Genomic DNA, 22,061 nt, shown 5'->3' on the forward strand with positions numbered 1-22,061 from the left:
AATGCAACCTGTACCAATGAAAAAAAAACAGTGTCTTTAACAATACTATACGGATATTGATAGATATATCCCTATGAGAACAGTAAATATTCATCGTTCAGACAAATCATGGATCTTCTTGCTCTACGTCGTTTGAAGAGATTTGGTCCCTGAATGAGAGGCTGCTCACAGCAGAGCCAATGGGTGGAGCTTGACATCAAGCTCCCCCTCTTTTGATGTAAGGAGTGGAATTTAAAAGTCTTGCCACACCCTAATTAACCTTTAAAGATACAACTGTCTCTGTTTTCCTCACATTCACACTTTCACAAATAACTAATGGTGGGTTGTATTAGATGAACCTCAACAGATTGTGTCTTAAAAAATTATAAAGGTGTATGTATTCATGAAGGCTACATCAGCTCAGGAGTTTCTGAAACTCTCATAAAAACTATTTGTAATTTCCAATGTAAATGTCATAGCCGTTGTGTTTGAGTACTACTTCTGTGTTCAGTTTTAACTGTTGTGTCCTTAACTCTTGTGAGCAAAGTTTCCAAACTTGCAAAGAGCAAAAACACTAAGTTCGGGTTTCATTATGGTAGTGGGTATAGTCCCTCAGAAGGTGTCAGTGTGTTATTATGAATGTACTGGGAAGGAGTGATGTCTATCACATGATGTTTTGACTGGCTAGTGAAGGCCTAATCACTCGAACTGGTCAGATATGAGAATGCTGCACATAATTTAATTAGAAGGGTCGCACTGGAGATATTGGACTGAATCATAAGGACTGCTGTGATGACAATCTGTGTAGTCTATATGTTAAATCTGCTCATCAAAGCTGAGCACAACTTGAATAATCATGCGTTTGTGGAGGAGTAGTGGCTGGGGTCTGTGGTTAAGCCTATGACCCAGTTTCATATGACCCAGCACTAGTCGTCTTTTACTATACTGCCCTACAAAGCAAAAAGGCAGTAACTGCATTTTTGGTCAAAAATGAGTTATTATCATTTTCATATCATTCAAGGCATCCTTTGTTATGTGACAAAACATCTTATCTCAAATGTGTGTTGTTTTGGAGAAAAATAGTAGTCGTTTGTACAGTAACTGCAAAAAGCCCTAGTGGAAAAAAGCAAGAGTACAGTAACATCCATTACTGTATTCTTGTTATGTTTTACCTAACAAAAAATAACCGTGTTGCTGGGCAGTGTAGTTACTGTTGCCATGGTGAAACCACACAGCTGATTTCGCAGCATCCTCACAGGACGGTTTTAACATTAGCGATTTCACCCTTCTAACTTCACACAAATTTTGTTTGAGATGGCACAAAGCCGGGGAAAAAAGATGGTCGAACTGGCGTTGAAAAGAAAATACCCGGAGAACAGTGACAGATTACACATTTAGAGGCTAGGCTATCACAATATAAACCGCTGTCAGCTGCCAGGGCGGGACTTCCTCTCAGAGGTCCATTCAGATAGCATTATGCTAATTGACAGGCGATGTTTTAAATAGCTATGCTTACCTGCCCCCTGATCCTCCCTAATCCTAGCTGTAACTTTATCTTCTGTAACTTCACATCATCGCGATGCCATGTCATGATTTTGTTGTTCATGTTACAAAGTTATAATCCAACCACGGTGAAAAAATTTTCAATAACTAGAAAAGCACTCGGAGAGCACTAACCTCTGTCAAGGCGTGATCTTCTTCTCTTATTAGCCTACATGAATGGCGTCTTCTTTTTTCATAGGCTAATCATTTATGGCGTTATTGTCCAGCAGGAGAATATAACTGTCCATAAACACAGCTTTCGGTGTAACTTAACAGTTATTCTTTAACGTGACAGGTGTCTGTTCACCTTAAAACACACTCTCTTCACGGCCGCTGTTTGAAGACTCTGTCCGCTGTTTAGATAAGTTTGCGAGTTGTAAGCAAAACTGACATCTTCCTCTTTACTGTTGTAAGCATCCATGCTTTCAACAAAAACAAACTTCTGCAGAGCGAGCCGGCAGGTATTTACGCCCCCCTTTGCGCTCAGGCTCAAACACGTTGGTTCCTGTTCCTAAGCATTTATTTATTGCACGGTTTATTTAAATTATATATTTAATTTGGATTCCCCTTAATTATATTAACCTATGAAAATGTTGTCCCTCTGCATGACTGCAAGTTTCTAAGTTTTATCCTATTATTGTAGGCCTAATGTAACTTATGAAGCCAGGCTCCGTTTTTGTGTGTTGGGTTTTCTTTCTTCATTTTCATTAAGGGTGCAAAACTATTAATTTATTGTGTTAGCCTAATTCATGCATGATATTTTGTCATGGACCTAATTTAAGTTATTCCCTCTATAATGAAATATTATGATATACAGACATCATCTGTATTATTTGTCCTCTCATGCCACCAAACAGGAGGGTGTTTTGGTATTCCCTGCCTGTGAGCAACGTTGTGGAGGATGAGGAGTAATAACCATATAAAATGTGGTGTTCATCAATTATTTTTTATTAATATTATCATTATATATATATATATATATATATATATATATAATCTACAATCTATTATTAAATGTATGTTTACTAATTTGAAATATCTGTCCCATGTATTCATTTCATTCAGTACTTTGTGTTTATAAACCTACTGAAACAGATACTGCACCATATAAAATCATCAACTTGTTTATCCTAGTTATCATCATAAGAGTTTGAAAAGCCTTTGAAACACTTAGGCAAAATTATTTTGTTTTGCTCTGTTGAATTGGAGTTTAACTGGCCTATTATTGCTCCAAAGAAAAGTTGTTTTGCAGTGCTTTGACATTAATGTGATTTGTAGGTATAGCAGATACTACATTACAGATACAGAAACATCCCCAGACACACATTAATCTAATACTCACACGTAATAATGGGGTCCTATTCAAAATAAATTGTCCCCATTTGGGCCTTGATACAGCTTAGCAATGTGAGACTTTAAGCAGCCGTTTCAGCACCAGAACAGCTTCCGGGTGGAAAATATTGACCTAAAATGGTCAAATTAGTTTGGGTTTGGTATATCCATGTTCAGGAAAACAAATGGTTCCAATTGTTTCAAATACAGTGTATCTAACACACCCAGAGCCCAAGTTGTGGCAAAATAGTTTTGGGAAAATCTGTAGTTACTGCCTTTTTCCTTGGTCTGGTGCCACGTTTTTGGTAAGTAATACAAAGCAAGAATAAAGTAACTGCAAAATAGGGGTAAAATATCAAATTAAATATGAGGATTGATATGTACAAAGAATAATCTAATATAAAGTAACAAAACAGCCACATGTTCCATAATCTACCTACAACTACTTACAATTTATCTGTTTTGTAAAGAGTGCAAGTACATTGACTGCAGTTATTTTGCTTCACAAAGTTAATTCACAAAGCTTACATGTTCTTTCTCGTGACTAATTGTTAGTCCAAGTTGTACAGATTCCTCTTTGAACATAAATGTCTGAATGTCCCAAAGCAATTGTTTTGACATTTACTAGCAAATACATTTACAGAAGAGATTATTTTACTTTTCTGACTATTCGTGATCATAAATACAGTAGATGGATCAAACAATTTAAACTGGTTGATTTTTATGAGTTGCTTTATTTTAGATCTTATTTATACAACATTTATTCAAAAAGTAAAATGTTTTCAAATTCCGCATAACTTCCATTTAAGTTAAATAGATTCCATTTCTATGCAAGTCTAGTGATTGTTAGATATTCATATTTTGAACAGATGCTTAAGTTACAGGGTTTTTTTTGTTGTCCCCTCACAGGCATAATATATATTATGGCACATTTCATATTGATAATTCATTTTTTTTTGCCAATGCTAATTACAGTAACTCACTGGTAAGACTTTATAATAAGGTTTAATTTGTTATCAGTAGTTAACTTAAACTAACATTAAAAAAATACTTCATCATACTTCATACTTCAAATTATTTATTAATATAAATTAATATACATTTTTAACATTTACTAATGCATTATTAAAAAGTTGTATTAATACAGCCTGAGCTGAACTAACAATGAACAGATTTATATTTATTAACTTACAGATATAAATGAATAATGTAACAAATGCACTGCTTGTTGTTAATATTATGGAATGCATTATTGATGTTAACTAATGGGACCTTATTGTAAAGTATTACTAAGTGACCTTGTTCCTGTTCTCACCAGTGTAAAATTATCCCTCTGCAATGAGATTCACACACTTACATGCATCTTTATTGAAGGTATTTCTTCTTACAAAATATAGTTCATCTAATTACAGTAATAGTAAACAAAAAACAGTAACAGTAAAATATATGTATGCATGTATACATGTAAAATATAAAAGTTGCTAGAAACCACTCACATTTTTGAATTAAAATAAAATAAAATATTTATAACACATGTAGGACATTGTATGATCCTTTTAATGTGAGCAGTCTTCTATATACTGTACAATTTTGGAAATAACAACAAAAAATGCGGAATTGCGATTGTCTGTCAGTAGATGTACTGGAAGGGAAACATTTTTCTCATCCAAGTAAATCCTAATTAGATATTTGTTTTTTTGGCCAATTAATGTTTCGCTCACACTGCAGTGGATCTCTCATCCACACTAGTGGTCTGTGAATAAACAGATCCAGTGGCCTGTATAATATAAATCTTCATGAATTGCAATCTACTGAAGGGTGTCCTGTACAGGAGTCTAATAAGATGCTTCCTAAATTTCTCTCCCACAAACACATAAAGCAATGGATTCAGGCAGCTGTGTGAGTAAGCCAAAGCTTCTGTGATATGAAGACTTAGACGGATTGCCTTACTGTTGGGACAGGAACTAGGTACCCATCCGTTTAGCTCTAAAGCTTTCACAAAAGATGCAACATTGTATGGAGCCCAACAGCAGAAGAAGACCACCATCACCACAATGACTAGACGCATGGCCTGCCTCCTGGAAGAGCGAATTGTCAGGAGTCTCTTCAGAATCAATGAGTAACAAAATCCAATCACAATAAGTGGGAGAATTAAACCCATGACATTCATTTTAAAGATACCATGTATCCTTGAAGTATGATTCGAAGTTTGATCATTGGTTGGATAATATGTACAATAAGTTTGATTATACATTTTTGTGGTCTTGAGGTACATCAACTCAGGAAAGGATGCAAAAACAGCAATGATCCATACGACCAAACTGGCTAAGATCCCATATGTTCTTGTTCTGACTCTCAATGCAAACACAGCATGAACTACAGCTAAGTATCGATCAACACTCATCAGTACAATGAAGAATATCCCACTGTAGAATCCAATGTGATAGACACTGAGGACCATAATGCACATAACATCTCCAAAGATCCACTGGTCTCTGGCAGAGTGTGCCAGGAAGGGAAGAGAGGAGACCAGCAGCAGGTCAGCTATAGCCAGGTTCAGGAGACAGATGTCGGTCATGCTTCTCAGTTTCACACCCATCAAGACCACCCAGACCACCAGTATGTTACCCAGAAAGCCCACCACAAAAAACAGGGAGTATAACACAGGGAGGAAGATATCTGCATGATCTCCATAAACACAGGAATACGCAGATGGATCAATAGATGATGGATCGTAGAAGTCAGAATAGTCATATTCTGTAGTAATATATGGCTCATCAGTACGTCGTCCATTCACACTTGAACAGGGGAAAAAAATACTATAAGCAAAGCAGAGATCCTCCTTGAATTGTGACAAATAAATGTGATATGACCTCACCTGGATGATCCTTGATAATTTAGATCAAAGATGCTGTTGGTTACCATCCCTGTCCATGGAGGATGTGCAGTGGTCCTGTCAATGACAAAGAGAAGAGGCAAAGAAACTTATTTAGTGCAAATGGATCTTCAGTGAAGATACAATGATAGTACAGTGTTGATGAACACTGTACTATCATCAACTGAATCAACACTGAACTGACTTAAGCTGAATAATTACACTATTATCTTCTATAGAGTTTGCTTAATAACTAATGAATTTTGCAACATTCACACTATTGCTTAACAAAATGTGAACTAAACTGAGCTGAATAATTACCCTTTTCTCTTTTTAGAGTAGCTTTATAGCTGTAAATTGCTGTTAAAAAGAGCTGTATTTCATAACTTAAGAACTTTGCAACATTAATACTGTTCTTTTTTTTATTACTGTGAATCTGCTTTGAAACAATCTGTTTTGTATAAAGTGCTATATAAATAAACATAATTTGACTTGAACAACACTCATCAGGTGTATATATAATGTATGTGCCCTTAGTCATGGCTTCCGTCCTGTGCTGCCCCAATACAATGTCATGGCTATTCGTAACTATTTTACATTTTGGTGAATTATTTATTTATACAGCACCGTTCATACACTGTGGCAATTCAAAGTGCTTTACATAGAACATAAACAAAATAAAAGCAAGGGAAATTAAAACAAATCAATCCTAAATGTAACTGGGTGCCAGTGTAAAGACCTGAGGACTTGTGTGATATGTTCATATTTTCTGGTTCTGCCATATTTTCATATATCATGGCGGCAGCGTTCTGTATGAGCTGCAACTGTCTCATGGTCTTTTTGGGATGGCCAGTTAGGAGTCCGTTACAATCATCCACCATGCTGGTGATGAAAGCATGCACAAGTTTTTTTTTTTTTTAAGTCTTCTCTGGAAACAAAGCATCTAATTCTTGCACTATTTTTGAGATGATAGTATACTGATTTAGTTATTGAAACTAAGGCCTGACTCCGGAATCACACCGAGATTCCTGACATGATTTTTAGTTGTTTGACCACTATCGTCAAGGTATGCATTTACCTTGAGAACTTCATCTTTGTTTTCAAAGGCAATGACTTCAGTTTTGTCTTTTGTTTAACTGCAGAAAGTTTTGGGACATCCAACTGTTGACTTCATCAATGCATTGGCAAAGGGAGTCAATGGGGCTGTAATCGTTAGGAGACAGGGCTAAATAGATCTGTGTGTCGTCTGCATAGCTGTGGTAAGTGATTCAGTTCTTTTTCATTATTTGGCTCAGTGGGAGCATATACCAGTCCCTCCAGAAAAACGCGATTATGCGATCGCATAATTCAATACATAATCAGCCAAATGATATTTTACCATTTATCCTTGAAGAATGATTACAAAATTGATCATCTGTTAGATAATATGTACGATAAGTTTGATTATTCTTTTTTGTGGTTTTGAGGAACATCAACCCAGGAAGGGATCCAAAAAAAGCAATGATCCTCCTTGAATTGTGACTAATTAATGTGATATGACCTCACCTGGATGATCCTTGATAATTTAGATCAAGGGTGCTGTTGGTTTCCATCCCTGTCCATGGAGGCTGTGCAGTGGTCCTGTTAATGACAAAGAGAAGAGGCAGAGAAAATTATTCAGTGGATCTTCAATGAACACTGTACTATCATCAACTGAATCAACACTGAACAAAACAAAGCAATCCAAAGGTCAGCCGGAACCGGGAACACTTCCCATAAATCCTTATGTACTTGTTACATCATAAGAAGGATGGTGTCTATGATAATATTAGTGTCTCTTATCCCGAGGTTTACCGCAGTCCGCCGGATCCAGGCCGTATCCGGATCTAATGAAGGACCTGCACCTGGACATGACGACAACCCAGTCCTGAAGTGTCAACTACTCTCTCCCCTGTGAAGGCCTCCTACCGTTCACTTTACCTCTGTACAGATAAAACGCTGTCAGGATAAGTCCGGGTCAAGTGGCTACGCAGAAGCGATAAAAAAAGTCTGTATTATAAATTTTTCAAGGCTTGTACCTTGAAACCTATTTCATGGTTTGCGTTCTTGGGCCACCAGGCACTGTTTTGTGCAAATGAGCGGCCGGATCGCATTAAGGGTTTTCTGTTAGAGTGGTGTCGTGTTGGCGGACCCGAAGTTAATTATTAATGATTGTTGCGATGGAAGTGAATCAATCAAAACTAACTGTAGCTAGACAATAACTTTATTCTAGAGCTGCTGTAAAGCCAAAACAATCTATGTTACTTTAATTTCCTATAATCAATGTAAAGCTGCTTTGAAACAATCTATATTGGTAAATGCGCTACAGTACATAAATGAAGGTGACTTGACTTGAACAACACTCATCAGAAATATATGACGCATTGCTCAGTCATGGCTTTCGTCCTGTGCTGCCCCAATACAATGTCATGGCAATTCATAACTATTCTACAGTTTAGTGAATTGGTGGCTAATTCGTATTAATTCATAAAATCTCATTTACTGTATACATTTTTGTATGAGCTTCAGTGACGGGTCTGTTAGGGGTAGACATACTTTTTTCTAACAATCGTATGTTTCGTACAATTGACACTGTAATTCAGAGATCTATTGGTTTAAAAACTGAATAACTTGTATAAATATATATAAGACTGATTTCAATTTCCTTTTTCTGTTGTCTGAATTACATTTGGCGATGAAGTTTAGTCTTACCTCAGTAAGGCAGCTGTATAATTCATAATCAGAGAACCAGAGGCGTTCTTACTGTATTAGACAAACAGGGAAACAGACGTTAGCATAGTAATTCTGCAAATAGATCATCTTTAAGGCACTAGTACAACAATATTAGCAGTGTTTTGCTGCACTAGCTTTAGTTGAAAAATATAGAATAAACATATCTACATTGTTTACATGATTTTCTTTTATTATTATTTTGCACAATCTTGGATGATGATATGAGGCCTTATGTCAAAAAAAAACTAATTGTTAGTTACACAGCTTTACACTTCACTGTTAACAGTAGTATAAGTGTACTAATTATGTTCATAATCATCAAAAGAAGAACATGAAAAAAAACATGATTCATTTTCATGTTTCTATTTATTTATTTATTTATCCGGGACAGTGCACATTAAAAAAAAATCTTACACTCGAGTAGAGACTGTAAATGAGCCCGAATATAGTATAAATGCTAATTTTCATCTGTAGTCCCGAGGCAGGAAGACAACAACACAAATAATATGACCATATACAGTATCAGTCAAGAAACACATTGGCACGCATTCAGACAAATGACATTACAACAATAAAATTAGTCAAAATGAAGACATAACTCTTTTAAGAAAATGTTTAAGATGTTTTTTTTAAATGTGCAATAAGTGGGACATTCTCTAATGTTTGTTGGGAGACTGTTCCAAAAGTGACCTCCTCTGATAGACAGAACAGTATGTCCAAAGGTTGTGTTTCTATGTGGGATCTCTAGGTCTTCTCTGAACGAGGCTCTAGTGCAAAAACCTCTATCCGTCCTTGGTTTAATGTAGCCTATGTAGAAAGTGGACTTTGGGGCTAGTCTGTGAATCACTTTATAAATGAAACAGCTATTTTTAAAATGAATAAAATTTTCAAAATTGAGCATTTTGTGTTTTTCCAAAATATTACACTGATGGGATGACAGTGGCTTTTGATTGAATATTTTTATATATTTTTTGAATAACATTTCTATGGGTTTTAAAATTTTATCTCCAGTGAGTGACTAGGTTGTGATGCAGTAATCTATGTGTGAAAAAATCATTGAATTTAGGAACATTTTAGCAAAAGTAATTGTCAATGATGGTCTGATTTTTTTAAAGTTATGTAGATGTTGTTGTGTTCGCTGTGAGTTTGATGTGTTTTTTAAATGAGAGTGTTTATAACATTTATCTTTCTTTGATAAGGACACAGTTTATTAAATAAAATGTATTTGTACTGCACTTAAATATTTATTGCACTTAAATATACAATACACGGTAACATTTTATTTTACAGTGATTATATATATATATATATATATATATATATATATATATATATATTAAAAAAATCAAGCATCTTTACAAACAATATGCCTTAAAACACCCAGTGAGCAACTAAAGGAGACAAGTGGCAGTGTCAAGTCCACCTCATCAGACAAATATATACAAAGCATAGATTATTGTTAATTTGAACCACATAGTATTAATGATAATGGATGATATAGGTTAATTTGTTGTTTAATTAAAGTTTAATATATATATATATATATATATATATATATATAATATTTGTATTAGTATTTTACATTCTACATAAAATCATGCCAGTTTGTGCAGAGCAATTTAATAAAAAAAAATAAAAAAATTATAATACCAAAGCCACCTACCGTTTTAATGAATAAAGTATGAATGATTTATTATCGTAACAGAAAATTTCACATACCTATCAGCATTATGAGCATCGATAGTGCAAACCACCTGTGACATTCAGGCTTACACTGAATGTTTACAAAAGCTGGTTTACCAACCATAAAAAAAGTGTGAAACCATAACCCTTTCTTCCATTTCAAATTGATACAACAGGTGTTTGCAATGAAAGTGGGGGTTGAGGCTCTCTATGCATATTCAAACCAATAAAGGAATATGGCGCATATGCAACGCACGCATATGCATATGCATAATGGAAACATATGTGTATGTTTGTGCATATTATTTTAAAAAGAGGTCAAATAAAAAATGTGCTGCCAGGAATACTCACAAATGTGATAATTGGTGTTGCCCTCTGACCTTCCGAGCAAAGAAGGGAAGTTTAGATGAGAGATAAGATCGTATCATATGAGATCGGTCTAAATAACATGATCTATTATAGTTTTTTTTTTTTTCAGGGTATTGGTTTGTGGCACTTCCTCTGCAGAGGTAAACTGGGGTATAGGGGCTTTGCAGATTGCAGGACTAGTTTCATATTGACTGCAATGGCAATTACCCTATTGGCTCCCACCATGTTTCATCTACAGTCTAGAGGAAATTACATCACTACACATTTATGTTGTCTTTTTTCATGTGAAAACAATGGGGCAGCACTACAATGTAAACTTCATAGTGTTTTAATGGGTCAAAAAAAAAAAAAAAATGATGAAAAACGACCAGTAAAAAACATACTCAGCATTGCACAGGTAGTCAGGAAAGCTGAGCAATAGTGTTAGCATGTGGTTTTACACACGCACACACCCCAACCACTTAAAAGTGCTGTTAAAAGAGATACCCAAATATAAACTGATGCATCTTAACTTCTACATTAAGATAGCCTTTGGGGTACTTTAAGCGATTTATCATTACATAACATAAAGATTGTGATCTACTCCATCTGAATTAGTAACACACTAAAACAGAAAACATGAAAACGAAGGAGGGAATGAAACTCTTTTGTGGCTTCTTGTTTACCTGACAAGAAGAGTTTAACTCAAAAGAAATTCAGCAGACTTTTCTGGTTCTACAGTCTGAGATACAGAATGTGTGCTTATAGTAAACTCAATAGTAGCATTATGTAAAAATGTCAAATGCAACTAGATTTTTTCATTTTCTGAAGAAACGTTAAAATTTAAATGTTGCTTGCTCGTGTGTACAAAATTCACTGCCATGATGCTGGTGTCCTGGCCGGTTGCTTCTTTACAGGTTCAAAAAAGCCCAACCTAGACTCACTCGAAATATATAATGTCACCCTTTCTCTCTCTCTCTCTCTCTCTCTCGCTCTCTCTCTCTCTCTCTCTATATATATATATATATATATATATATATATATATATTTAGATATATAGAGAGGGGGGCGGGGGGGGTGGGGGGGGGTATGCGGGGGAAGCCTCTTCTCAACAAGCCACATGACACAAGGACAAGTTACATGCCAAAATGTAAAACTTAGGGTAAGGGTATATCACTAACCCCAAGTACGAGCAATAGTAATAGTATGGGATATTAGATAAATGTCTTCGAGCTGAGCGGGACCAGTGGAGTCACAGGAGACTTCGAGCTGAGCGGGACCAGCGGGGGCGGGAGATTAATGCAAATATCCTCTTCTAAGTCATCATATATGATACAGAGATACAATATATTACAGAGGCCAACAGCAACTCAGTGGTGGGAGTGTGGGCAGGGCCTTCCTCCATTCCCTCAAACTCCTTTTTCAAACTCCACTAATTATGCAAAAATAAGTACAGTACAATGTAACTGCATCACCTTAAAAAAAAGTGTAACCCAAACTTTTTTATAAAAAGTCTATCGGTGCATTCTACTGTATCACTGTAAAAGAGGTGAATTGGTTTATCTTGCATTTTGTATCAATATTTTGCACATTTCCTTTTGACTTCTCAGGAAGCAGCATAGCTGTCATCGTGTTATATTAAACAGTTTTTTTCTCTACGTTGATGTTCCAGAATGTGGTCTCAACCATAACATTTGCATGTAGATAAAATCACATGTACCTCTCAATGAGGAAGTGGTTGTGTATGATCACAAAGTCCAATCAAAAAGTTCAATGAATGAACTTACATCATGCGTTGCATCAGATATTCAATATATATGATAGATTTAGATAATTATTCAATTTCATAGACAGAAATTTAAGTAGGCATTGTTCTTGGCCATGTTTTAACCCAAATTTTTGACACATCAAAAATGGTTTTAAGTTAAACAACTAGCATTTCTATTTGATTGTGTTAGATTAGGCAGTATTACTATAAAATAATTTTATTAATGTTATTTTACTGTATGTCACAATAGTTTTGGGACAGATTTGATAAAAGTAACTGTTTGATTAAGGTTTTTGTTGCTGAGGTGTTTTGTTGCTACTTGTCATGTCAGCAGTCTTAATGTACCGTGTTTGCATCAGAGCCAAAGAACACAGGAAATCCACCTCACTCTGCAGAGCATATCTCTGTGGCTTTCCGCTGTAGCTTTTAAGGTACAGACAAAGGTTAGGGTAAAGTTACTTCCCCGAAGCATTTTGTTTATTATCACTGTTTTACAATAAGCTTTTTTCAATAACTCTAAGTTTTACACATAAGAATGTCAACTAACAGGGAAATGAGTAAATAAATAAACCGAAAAAGCTTTATAATATAAATCATTGAATTATTTAAAATATATCCTATCAGAAATGTATTTGAATTTATTAGAATATTTGATAATAATAATGATTGAGTGGATTGGATTTTATCTTGAAAGCAATGACACACTGTGTGTGTACTATATATAGTAATGACATGTCCACATAAAGGTAATAAAATGTCCCTGAGAAAAGCAATTCCATGGTGCAAATATATGAAAAGGTTAAGTTCTGCTATTGAGACTTGGTCAGAATATTATTTCAGTATACTGTGAGGCAAAATAGTTAGTTTTGAGATAGTGTTGTTAAATGTTTTATGTGAATTATTTTTAAGCTGTTCAATATTGTAGGCATGTATGTGACTATGTGCCATATGTGTTAGGGAGGGCTCTTGTGGTAAGAGGTAGCATTACAATATACCTTTGAAACAAGTGTTTATTTATTTGTTTATTGATGAACATATTGATATATGCATCACTGTGTTTGAAATAAGTAGTTAGCACAGACATTAGGAATATACAACATTTACAGACATCAATCCAGTATAGACTGCATTCAAAATAAAGTTCCTCCATACATTAATTCTGCTCTCATATCCTCTTTTAGCCAATAAAAGGGGACATTTTTTTGATTGTGTTTGGTTTTGCCTTCGAGGTGTGTGTGTGTGTGTGTGTGTGTGGTTGAGGATGTTTTTTTTCTTTTTCTTTTTGTGGTTATTGACTGCTGTAAAGAACCAGTGATTACAATTTAGCAGGTCAAGAGGTGAGAGCTTATAGAGATATTGAGGAACAGATGTTTATAGGTGACAAATACTCTGGTAAATAGGAAAATATTACATTTAATGCATTGGTTAATTTTTAAGCCAGTGTGAAATACTCTACAGGCACAAGTTTACTCACAAACATTAGAATGCAGAAAGCTGCATTACTTTCCCCAACACTTTTGTTAATTTGTTTGTTTTTTTTACAATGAGGATTGTTTTCACTAATTTAGGTAGAGTAATTTATATGATATTACCATCATTAAATCAACAAATGTTAGATTGCATTACATAGTGCAATGCATGAATGAAGATTAACATCTTTATATTTACAAAAACAAAGCAAGATTAAATGATGAGCACAATATTTACAAAAAACAAAGAAACAGCACCAACATATTCTGAAACAATATCGGTTTTGTTACTTACTTTAAACGTGTGTACTTTTGTTGGGAGATGAAAAAAAAAAAGCTGTATTGGAAGTTTCATTCTCTGAAACTTTTGATTGTGTAGATGTTGCCTGGTAGGTCTTCAAACATTTAAGATGTCTTGAAAACACACTTATAAGACATTTCCTGAACTTTTCTCCAACAAAAGCATAAATGACCGGATTTACAGAGCAGTGTGTGAGTGCGATCATCTCCGTCCACTCCATGGCTATGTTGATATTATATTGAGCCTCACAGCTAGTTAAAATTTCAAACTCCTGCAAGGTTTTCAGAAACACCGCCACATTGTAGGGCACCCAGAAAACCACAAACACGATGACAATGCCTAAGATGAGCTTTATTGCCCGATCCTTTTTCGAGTTTTTTGTCTTCTTCACAACCATTAGGACCATGAAGTAGCAGTAGGCTATAATGGGCAAAGATATGAACAGTCCAACTGTATTTTCACCAAAGTTACGGAAAAGCTTCCACTTCTGGGACGACCCAGCAGGATAAACTCGCTGACAGGTGGTGATGTTGTCCTCTTCGACCATTGCTGCAAAGATGGCCTCTGGAAGGGCGGCACAGATCGAAACGATCCATGTTATGAGACTCGCAACAATTCCATAACGCAGCATCTTCGCTCCCAGCACCGCAATGGCATGTACGATGACCAGATAGCGATCCACGCTCATCAGGGTCACGAATAAGATCCCACTGTAAAATCCCACTTGGTATGAACCTGCCATAGCCTTACACATTGCATTGCCTTTTAAGTAGTGGCCCTGAGCATAGAGAGCCCAGGAGGGCAGTGAGAGGACCATCAGTAGGTCTGACAGGGCCAGATTTAGCAGGCAGAGGTTTGTCATATTTTTCACATGCATTTTATTCAAGAGGACCCATAAGACCGTGATGTTGCCAAGAAGGCCAATCACAAAAACTATGTAGAAAATGGCTGCCTTGAGATTTGAATTCAGGTGTGAATTTTCATTACTGCATAATATGGTTCCGGTTTCATAGTAATTGTATGTTGTTTCCATCCTGTAACAAACGGTAAATGTTATTAGGGAAATATGAATGTCAGTAAATAAAAAAAAACAATAACAAAAATGCTTATACATGCTGACAAACAAATTGCATATTTGCTGAGAATTTTTTTTGAAAAAAGTGCCTTTTAATACTTTGTTTTGATTATATTTATATATAATTATAATAAATGATTTATACCAATTAATTGTTTTTACCCTTTAAGCACCTTTTTAAAATTAGTTAAAAGTAGTTTGAAAACAAAGTTTCTAATGTTCTTGAGCACATTGAATACAACTAGTAACATGCCACTTTGTGGACCGAGACCACTCATTTGACAGTATCATGCAGTGGTTTATGATACTGTTTTTTGAAACCACAGAGAGCAATGACACTGGGAATGGAAGCATGCGATACTGTCATGGTGTGAAAGTAGCTGTTGTAAGCAAGTTCTGATGCATTCATTATCAAATCTCCATGATGGGGACTTTTGTAAATCTGGAAAATGAGTCAGAAAACATGTGCCATTTAACTGGTATATACTTTTTATACTTTACTTTTAAAGTATGCATAATACATTTGTAGAGAGTAACTATATTCCATTGCTCTATGCTTAGCCACTGTGATTACACTTTATTTCTATTGGTCCACTTTAGACATTCTACTAATTATAAGTAACTTTTCAACTACATGTCAACTAATTCTCAATAGAGTACTAGCAGACTGTTAGGTTAGGGCTAGATGTTAGGAATCGGGTTAACTCTTATAATATTTTTAATTCAAAATTTGAAAGTGAAAACTATTTGAAGGTGCAACTAAACCAAACCTTAAAACTGTCACATGCCGACCTTTTTTTCTGAAATATTAGTACATGGAAACAGGAGGTCGCAGTATGCTCTTTAACCACATGCTTTGAAACATCCCACCACAATCCCACTATCACACCATCAGTGTCTGTGATCTCTCTACTGTGTCTCTACTATTTTTGTGAATTACAGTATAATTTACAAAACCTCCCAATACTGATTAGGAATCACTTGAATGTGATAATAAATGCACAAACAACATGGAATGTAATATATATGTAACATAGTACTGTTTTCAAGAGACAGGGGTTACATTTTAGAGCTAATCAGTGATTTACCAAAATTTGTAATTTCTTTAATGATGGATCTAAACACAACATGATGACAATTCAATCAATAAAAAATAAAAATCTGTTTACCTGTCTGGATACGATTCAGTCATTTTGACAAATTGCTGCCACTCTTGTTGTTGAGATCTTGAGACTTAAGTGGAGGTAATACTTTTCACCCTCTTTCTGTACATTTGCCTTCAGCAAATTTCCTGTAAACTGAAGCATGTGAGTGTGCTTTTCTTCATAGCTGTATTTTGTGAGTCGAAGGTAAAATGTGAACACATTTCCTGTCACCGCTCTGAGGTTAGCAGGTTTGGATGCACAAAAGAAATTCCCGGGGAGGAGATAACACAATAAATCTTAGTCATTTAAGTCTGTGACGGCTACTGAATAAACGCTAATATCTGCCCCCACCCACAGCGAATTTCTTGAAAGGACAGTTTATATAGATAAACCAGTGCCATCCCACACAAATGAACAATTTGACGAAAATAACGATATATCTGTGCTTTTTCACCTTTCAACAGTGAGTCAGCTTTCATGAGTTGAACAAATAAAGAGCAAGTGAAACTAATGCTTGTTAGAAAATAAAATATGACTAAGTTGCGAAACTCTTTTTCCCGTTTGCCATGGTATTTATAATGCAAACTGACATTTTATATGAAAGCCTAACAGGTTTTTCAGGCTCAAAACAGATGCTGTGTCTGAAATCGTATAGTAGGTACTACATTTGGTTTGAAACTTACTTTGCGACAGTTTGAAAGGTATGTTCCATATATGAATGTGTGTAGTATGAATGAAAATCGGACGAACTACATCTGCCATGTTGTCATCATCATGGCATCATGCGTTTGTGGCCCCATGGCAGCAGCCTTTTTAGACCTTGTGATACTGCCTAAAAACAGCTGATTGCTTTTGCGCCTCCTGGAACTTGTTGACGACCGCATTAACGATGTGGCCGAACAGTCCAGAATTCGAGACCGGGGCATCACGGAGAAAGGCCCTGTCCTTCTGGCAACACTGATCTGTGCTGCAGGAAGGGCTCATCAAGTGCACTTCTAGCCTGAGCTTCCTGCCTTTTGTCTAGCCAACTGATGTTTAGTTTGGCCACGCACGAGTCACAACCTCCCGAGCTCCTCGTACAAGGGTGCAGTCTGAAATGGCGAACCTTCATCAAGATTCCCCGCCGCGATGCTGAGCACATCCACATCTAAATCGGATAGCTGCAGCACTGGGCTCTCAACGCGGGGCGGGCTTCCCCACTGGGAGTGGGGAGATCAGAGCTAGCAGAGAGCTAAAGCAGTCTCAATCCCCTCTGCCAGCTCCATCTGCAAGCCCCACGATCTGAGCCGTCGCGCCGTCATAACGGACGCGGGACCTGAACCGCGGGGAGCGTGAGCATGACTGGCTTCTTTGAAAATGGCCAGGCAGGAGCGCAGCACTCTGATAGAGAGTGACTCTCATTGGCTGCATGCAGCCCCCTCAGGGGCGTGGGCGTGCTGCGCTCTCAAACATTGCACACACAACTCCGTGTGTCCCGACCGGTAATAAATACGGGGCAAGGATGCACACACTTTCTAAACTGCTCACTCGCTATAATTTGTGCTTTTTTTTACAGACAACACCAAATAGACAGGTACACAACAGAGAGCGCTTGCTGAAAGCTAATACTGTTGTGTGCCGGCGTCCCTTTGAAGCTTCCGTGTATGCCGTCAAATGCCACGCCATGACGCAGCGCCAATAGGATTGGATTAGTTTCAATCATACTTCAGACACGTTACGCTAAGAGGCGTTCTCCATGTTCGCAGTGTGAGGCGCTCGCAGTGCGAGTTCCCTCAAAAGAGAACAGACATGTTCCTTATTCGGAGTATCTGAATTTTTGTTTATGCTAGACCACTGGTAGTGTACAACTTCAAATTACTCTTTCCCCGCCATTGACAAAATTTTCCAGCTATCCATGTTTTCAATGTGCGGTGCTATTACACATCTTCTGAAATAGTACAGAATCTCTGAATCAAAGGTGAAGAAGAAGCAGAAACAAGTGATAAAAAATTGCTTACGCAAATGTAAAATAATGTGATCATTATACTGTTATGGTTTGTGTTTGTTTGTTCACTTTAGAGTTTGTTTTTGATCTGTTCACGCATGTCTGTTTCTAGATTGGTTTACTGTAGTTCTCTCCCTTTTTATCACTGGTTTCAGTTGATTGTTAGTCTGTTCAGGTGTGTCTTTTTAATCACATGACAAACCCAAGAATCAACCATGACTACAAAATAAAAAACAAGTGCTGCGTTCCAGTCCAAAATTGTCATGCCCTTCACTCGCTAACTTCCCTCCCGTCTCGTTCACTCAGATGTACGTCATTGCTTATGTTGCACGAGTGCCCACTACTGGCGGAAACTGCAATGGGCTGAATTGGAACGTCCTTAAGCCCTTGAACACTTGGAATCAGCTATGGAGTTGATTTTTATTTATTTTTTTAAATCCCTTAAAGAATTTGTTTAATGCAGCATCCAAATGTATATAGATGTTTTTGGGTTGTTTTAAATTTTAAAAATCATAATTAATATCATAGAGTTGTTTGTGGTGGCGATTAGACGAGATCTGCGGTGATCGTGTTGCATTGTGGTATATGGAGCTGCCTGAAGTGTACACATGAAGTAGACTCGCTCGCTTGGTCAAAATCGAGGGAGCGAGGGTCTGTCAATATAAACTTCCCTCATCCACTTCACGAAGTGGAACGCACTTCAAAGTGGCGCCAGGGATTCCCCCGAGGGGAAGTGCTTAGGAAAGTTCGCAAGTGCGTGTCTAAAAGTGGACTGGAACGCAGCAATGAACAATGAACTATGAACATGAACCAAAACCCAAAACCAACGTGACAGATGCCATGACAGAAAAGCTTCAGAAAGCTGCACAAGAAGGTGCTTGAGGAAATCTCATTTACATCCCCAAACAAAACTCCTAAATAGATTGAAACATCAAAACATTGCCAACTTCATTAAATACACTGATCATTTTATGGAGCTTACATGCATATCTTCATATGCATATTCCCATCCATGTAATACCATGTTTAACGATACAAGACATTAGGATAATATAAGACATGAACTATAAATGCCATGCTATCTGTAAAAGCAGAATTGCATCAAATACTTTTCAGAGAAGATATATTCTCATCCTTTTCACACTATTCAAACAAGATTTTTTTTTATTGTTTTATATAAAATGTATGCAATTTTGCCTAAGATAAACATTTTATAGAGTTACTGTCAAGCTATTTTAAGGCATGACAAAAAAAAAATCACAGGAATTTTTATTTTATTTTAAATATGGCATTTTGGTGATCAAAGATTAGTTTAAAGGGATAAAATGATTGACTACAAGGGGGACTTTAAGTATACTTAATAACCTTAACTGGTAACACATTATGATTATTGCACGCTATTAATCATTAGTTAAGCATGAGTAAACAGTTAATTCATCATTTATAAAGCATTAATAGACATTAATAAGCAGTTTACAGCTATAAATGCTTTTTTATTGATTTATAAGCATATCTATAATGTGTTTAATAATTGTATTTTCATACTTTGTTAATGATTAATTAATAATTTCTAAATGAAGTATTGCATTATTTACAAACCAGTTATTTAGGAGTTGTCAGTGGTTCATAAGATCACTTAGAAAGTGTAGAAAGTAAATTCAGGTAGTTATAAAGCATTTAGTAGTGGTCAGTTAACTATTTTTTGAGCTCATCTAAAGTGAGGACTATTCATGCCTTGTAAAGCATTTATAAACATTTAAAAACTCAGTTACCTTCTAAACAAAAATGAAACAAACACAACACAGTGATACAGAACAAGGAAATATTTAACAGCCTTTAAATCTCCTTTGTAAATGCTTTACAAGGCATAAATAGTCCTCACTTTAGATGAGCTCACAAAAATAGTTAACTGACCACTACTAAATGCTTTATAACTACCCGAATTAACCCTGAATTACAGTATAAATAAATGTTAATAAAGCATTTATTAACACACTAAGTAGTTATTACTATATATCTGAATAATAAGATGTATGGATGTACATTTAAATAGTTTATTAATCATTTACTTATACTTTCTAAGTAATCTTATGAACCACTGACAACTCTTAAATAACTGGTTTATAAATAATGCAATACTTCATTTAGAAATGATAAATTGATCATTAATAAAGTATGAACATACAATTAAACACATTATAGATATGCTTTTAAATCAAGAATAAAGCATTTATAGCAGTATTTATAAACTGCATAGTAATGTCTATTAATGTTTTATAAATGATGAATTAACTGTTTACTAATGCTTAACTACTGATTAATAGCATGCAGTTATTATAAAGTGTTACCAATTAACTTAATTATTTTTGTAAGGGATGCTGTAACATTAAGTCCCCTGAAGGCGAACTTGAAGAACCCATGTGCAGTATAAAATCCAAACATGAACAAACTACAAAACAAACAAAGACCTGATGTAACTTGAGACTTACTGTACATGATCACATGTGGACAAGGGAATCACATGACAAAACCAGGAAACAAGGAACCATTGCTGCGTCGCAATTCGCCTACTTATACTACGCCCTAAAAGTATGTACTCTTTTTGTGAAGAAAAAGTAGATACTTTTGAGTGTGTAGCAGAAGAGTAGACTAGCTTTGGGACATACTGTCAAGTCATACAATTTCGTCTTTAACAGTTGCTCTCTGTCGCATCCCGTCACAGTAAACTGGCCTGTCAATCATCTTGTCACAGTTAAAATCCACCACATTTGACTTAATTTAATTTAATTTCCTACTGCATCGGAGAGAAATGCAGTAACACGATGATCTGTAGTCGCAGGTCTTTCATGCGGAGACTCGCCTCATATTAATGTATAATGATGCATTTAAAAGTTAATGGCCAAATGGATCTTTATAAAAGTCCACATTGATATTGCAGATGAAATATAACACGGATAACATTAATATATATATATTTTTTATCTGGTTAAACTTTATAAACTTGGACACATTTATTCTAATCTCACATACTATGTGTGTCCCAAAGCATAGTATGTTGAAAAGAGTATGTCAAAAGTCCCCGGATGGTCTACTATTTCCGGTAAATTTTCGAAGTGTGGATCCGTGCACACTCTAAAGGCTAATATTCACAACACATTGCTCTTTGGAGGAGGAACTACAAAAACAAGTTAAAAGTGTTAAACAACTACAAAACATGGCAGATATGCGCGATCAACAGTGAGATGTTTAGATAAAGGTTTGAGTGACTGATCAAAGTTTAACCTGATAAAAAAAAGATTTATTTAATGTTATCCGTGTTATATTTTCAAAGTTTACTGGAAATAGTAGACCATCCGGGGACTTTTGACATACTCTTTTCAACATACTATGCTTTGGGAACACTTAAATAGTATGTGAGATTAGAATAAGTGTGTCCCAGTTTATAAAGTTTAACCAGATAGCCCCTTCCTTGACCACTTTTAAGTCTCTACTAAAAGCCTGTTTTCCATGGCTTATCTTTTTTTATTATTCTTTTTATAGTAATTGTTATTTTACTTTTTAACTGTGTTTTAGCTGTGTTGTTTGTTTACCTTTTTTCTTCCTTTTGAACTTCTGTACAGCACATTGGTCAGTCGCGTGGCTGTTGTATAAGTGCTATACAAATAAACTGAACTTGGTTTTAGGTAAACGTGTTTTGGGATGTTTATAGGCTGTAGTGTATTTTCAATGGAATCATATAGGCTTTTTTTTATTGTGTAAATACAATTGTCAGAATTTGTTTTTTTAAAACATACAAATCTTACAATTTT

At 35.7% G+C, this 22,061-nt stretch overlaps 2 protein-coding genes across 5 annotated transcripts in view; both read right to left on the bottom strand.

The window, feature by feature from the left end:
• Positions 1-4,192: 4,192 nt before the first annotated feature.
• On the bottom strand, positions 4,193-10,733 carry LOC143716023 (C-C chemokine receptor type 4-like). 3 transcript variants are annotated; one of them, XM_077208097.1, is made up of 5 exons: positions 10,514-10,733; positions 8,459-8,509; positions 7,274-7,348; positions 5,732-5,806; positions 4,193-5,651 (listed from the first exon to the last, which is right to left on the bottom strand). In XM_077208097.1, the coding sequence occupies exons 1-5, from the start codon at positions 10,588-10,590 to the stop codon at positions 4,571-4,573; spliced, it is 1,359 nt and encodes a 452-aa protein (XP_077064212.1). In that variant the 5' UTR covers positions 10,591-10,733; the 3' UTR covers positions 4,193-4,570. The 3 variants fall into 3 exon arrangements, with proteins under 3 accessions (XP_077064212.1, XP_077064220.1, XP_077064230.1); XM_077208105.1 differs by lacking the exon at positions 7,274-7,348 and having other exon boundaries at positions 10,514-10,732; XM_077208115.1 differs by lacking the exon at positions 5,732-5,806 and having other exon boundaries at positions 10,514-10,732.
• Positions 10,734-13,313: 2,580 nt separating this feature from the next.
• LOC143716045 (C-C chemokine receptor type 4) overlaps positions 13,314-22,061 on the bottom strand; it is a 32,950-nt gene continuing 24,202 nt past the window's right edge. Inside the window, exons 1-2 of one of the 2 annotated variants that reach the window (XM_077208149.1) lie at positions 16,293-16,668; positions 13,314-15,082 (exon numbers count right to left, since the gene is read on the bottom strand). In XM_077208149.1, the coding sequence (XP_077064264.1) occupies positions 14,044-15,082; positions 16,293-16,315 (1,062 nt within the window). In that variant the 5' untranslated portion in view covers positions 16,316-16,668 and the 3' untranslated portion in view covers positions 13,314-14,043. Of the gene's footprint in view, positions 15,083-16,292; positions 16,669-22,061 lie in introns of those variants that run through there. The other variant, XM_077208159.1, reaches the window with a different exon arrangement.

This window comes from Siphateles boraxobius, unplaced genomic scaffold, assembly GCF_051911475.1.
Source record: "Siphateles boraxobius isolate OS27281-9 unplaced genomic scaffold, OSU_SipBor_1 12, whole genome shotgun sequence".
Classification (NCBI taxonomy): domain Eukaryota; kingdom Metazoa; phylum Chordata; class Actinopteri; order Cypriniformes; family Leuciscidae; genus Siphateles; species Siphateles boraxobius.

Coding starts and splice junctions, on each gene's coding strand:
- LOC143716023 (XM_077208097.1), bottom strand. CDS start 10,590: ATGATACGATCTTATCTCTCATCTAAACTTCCCTTCTTTGCTCGGAAG. Junction 7,349..8,458: donor TATACAGCTGCCTTACTGAG/GTAAGACTAAAC, acceptor TGTCATTAACAG/GACCACTGCACAGCCTCCAT. Junction 5,807..7,273: donor AATTATCAAGGATCATCCAG/GTGAGGTCATAT, acceptor TGTCATTGACAG/GACCACTGCACATCCTCCAT.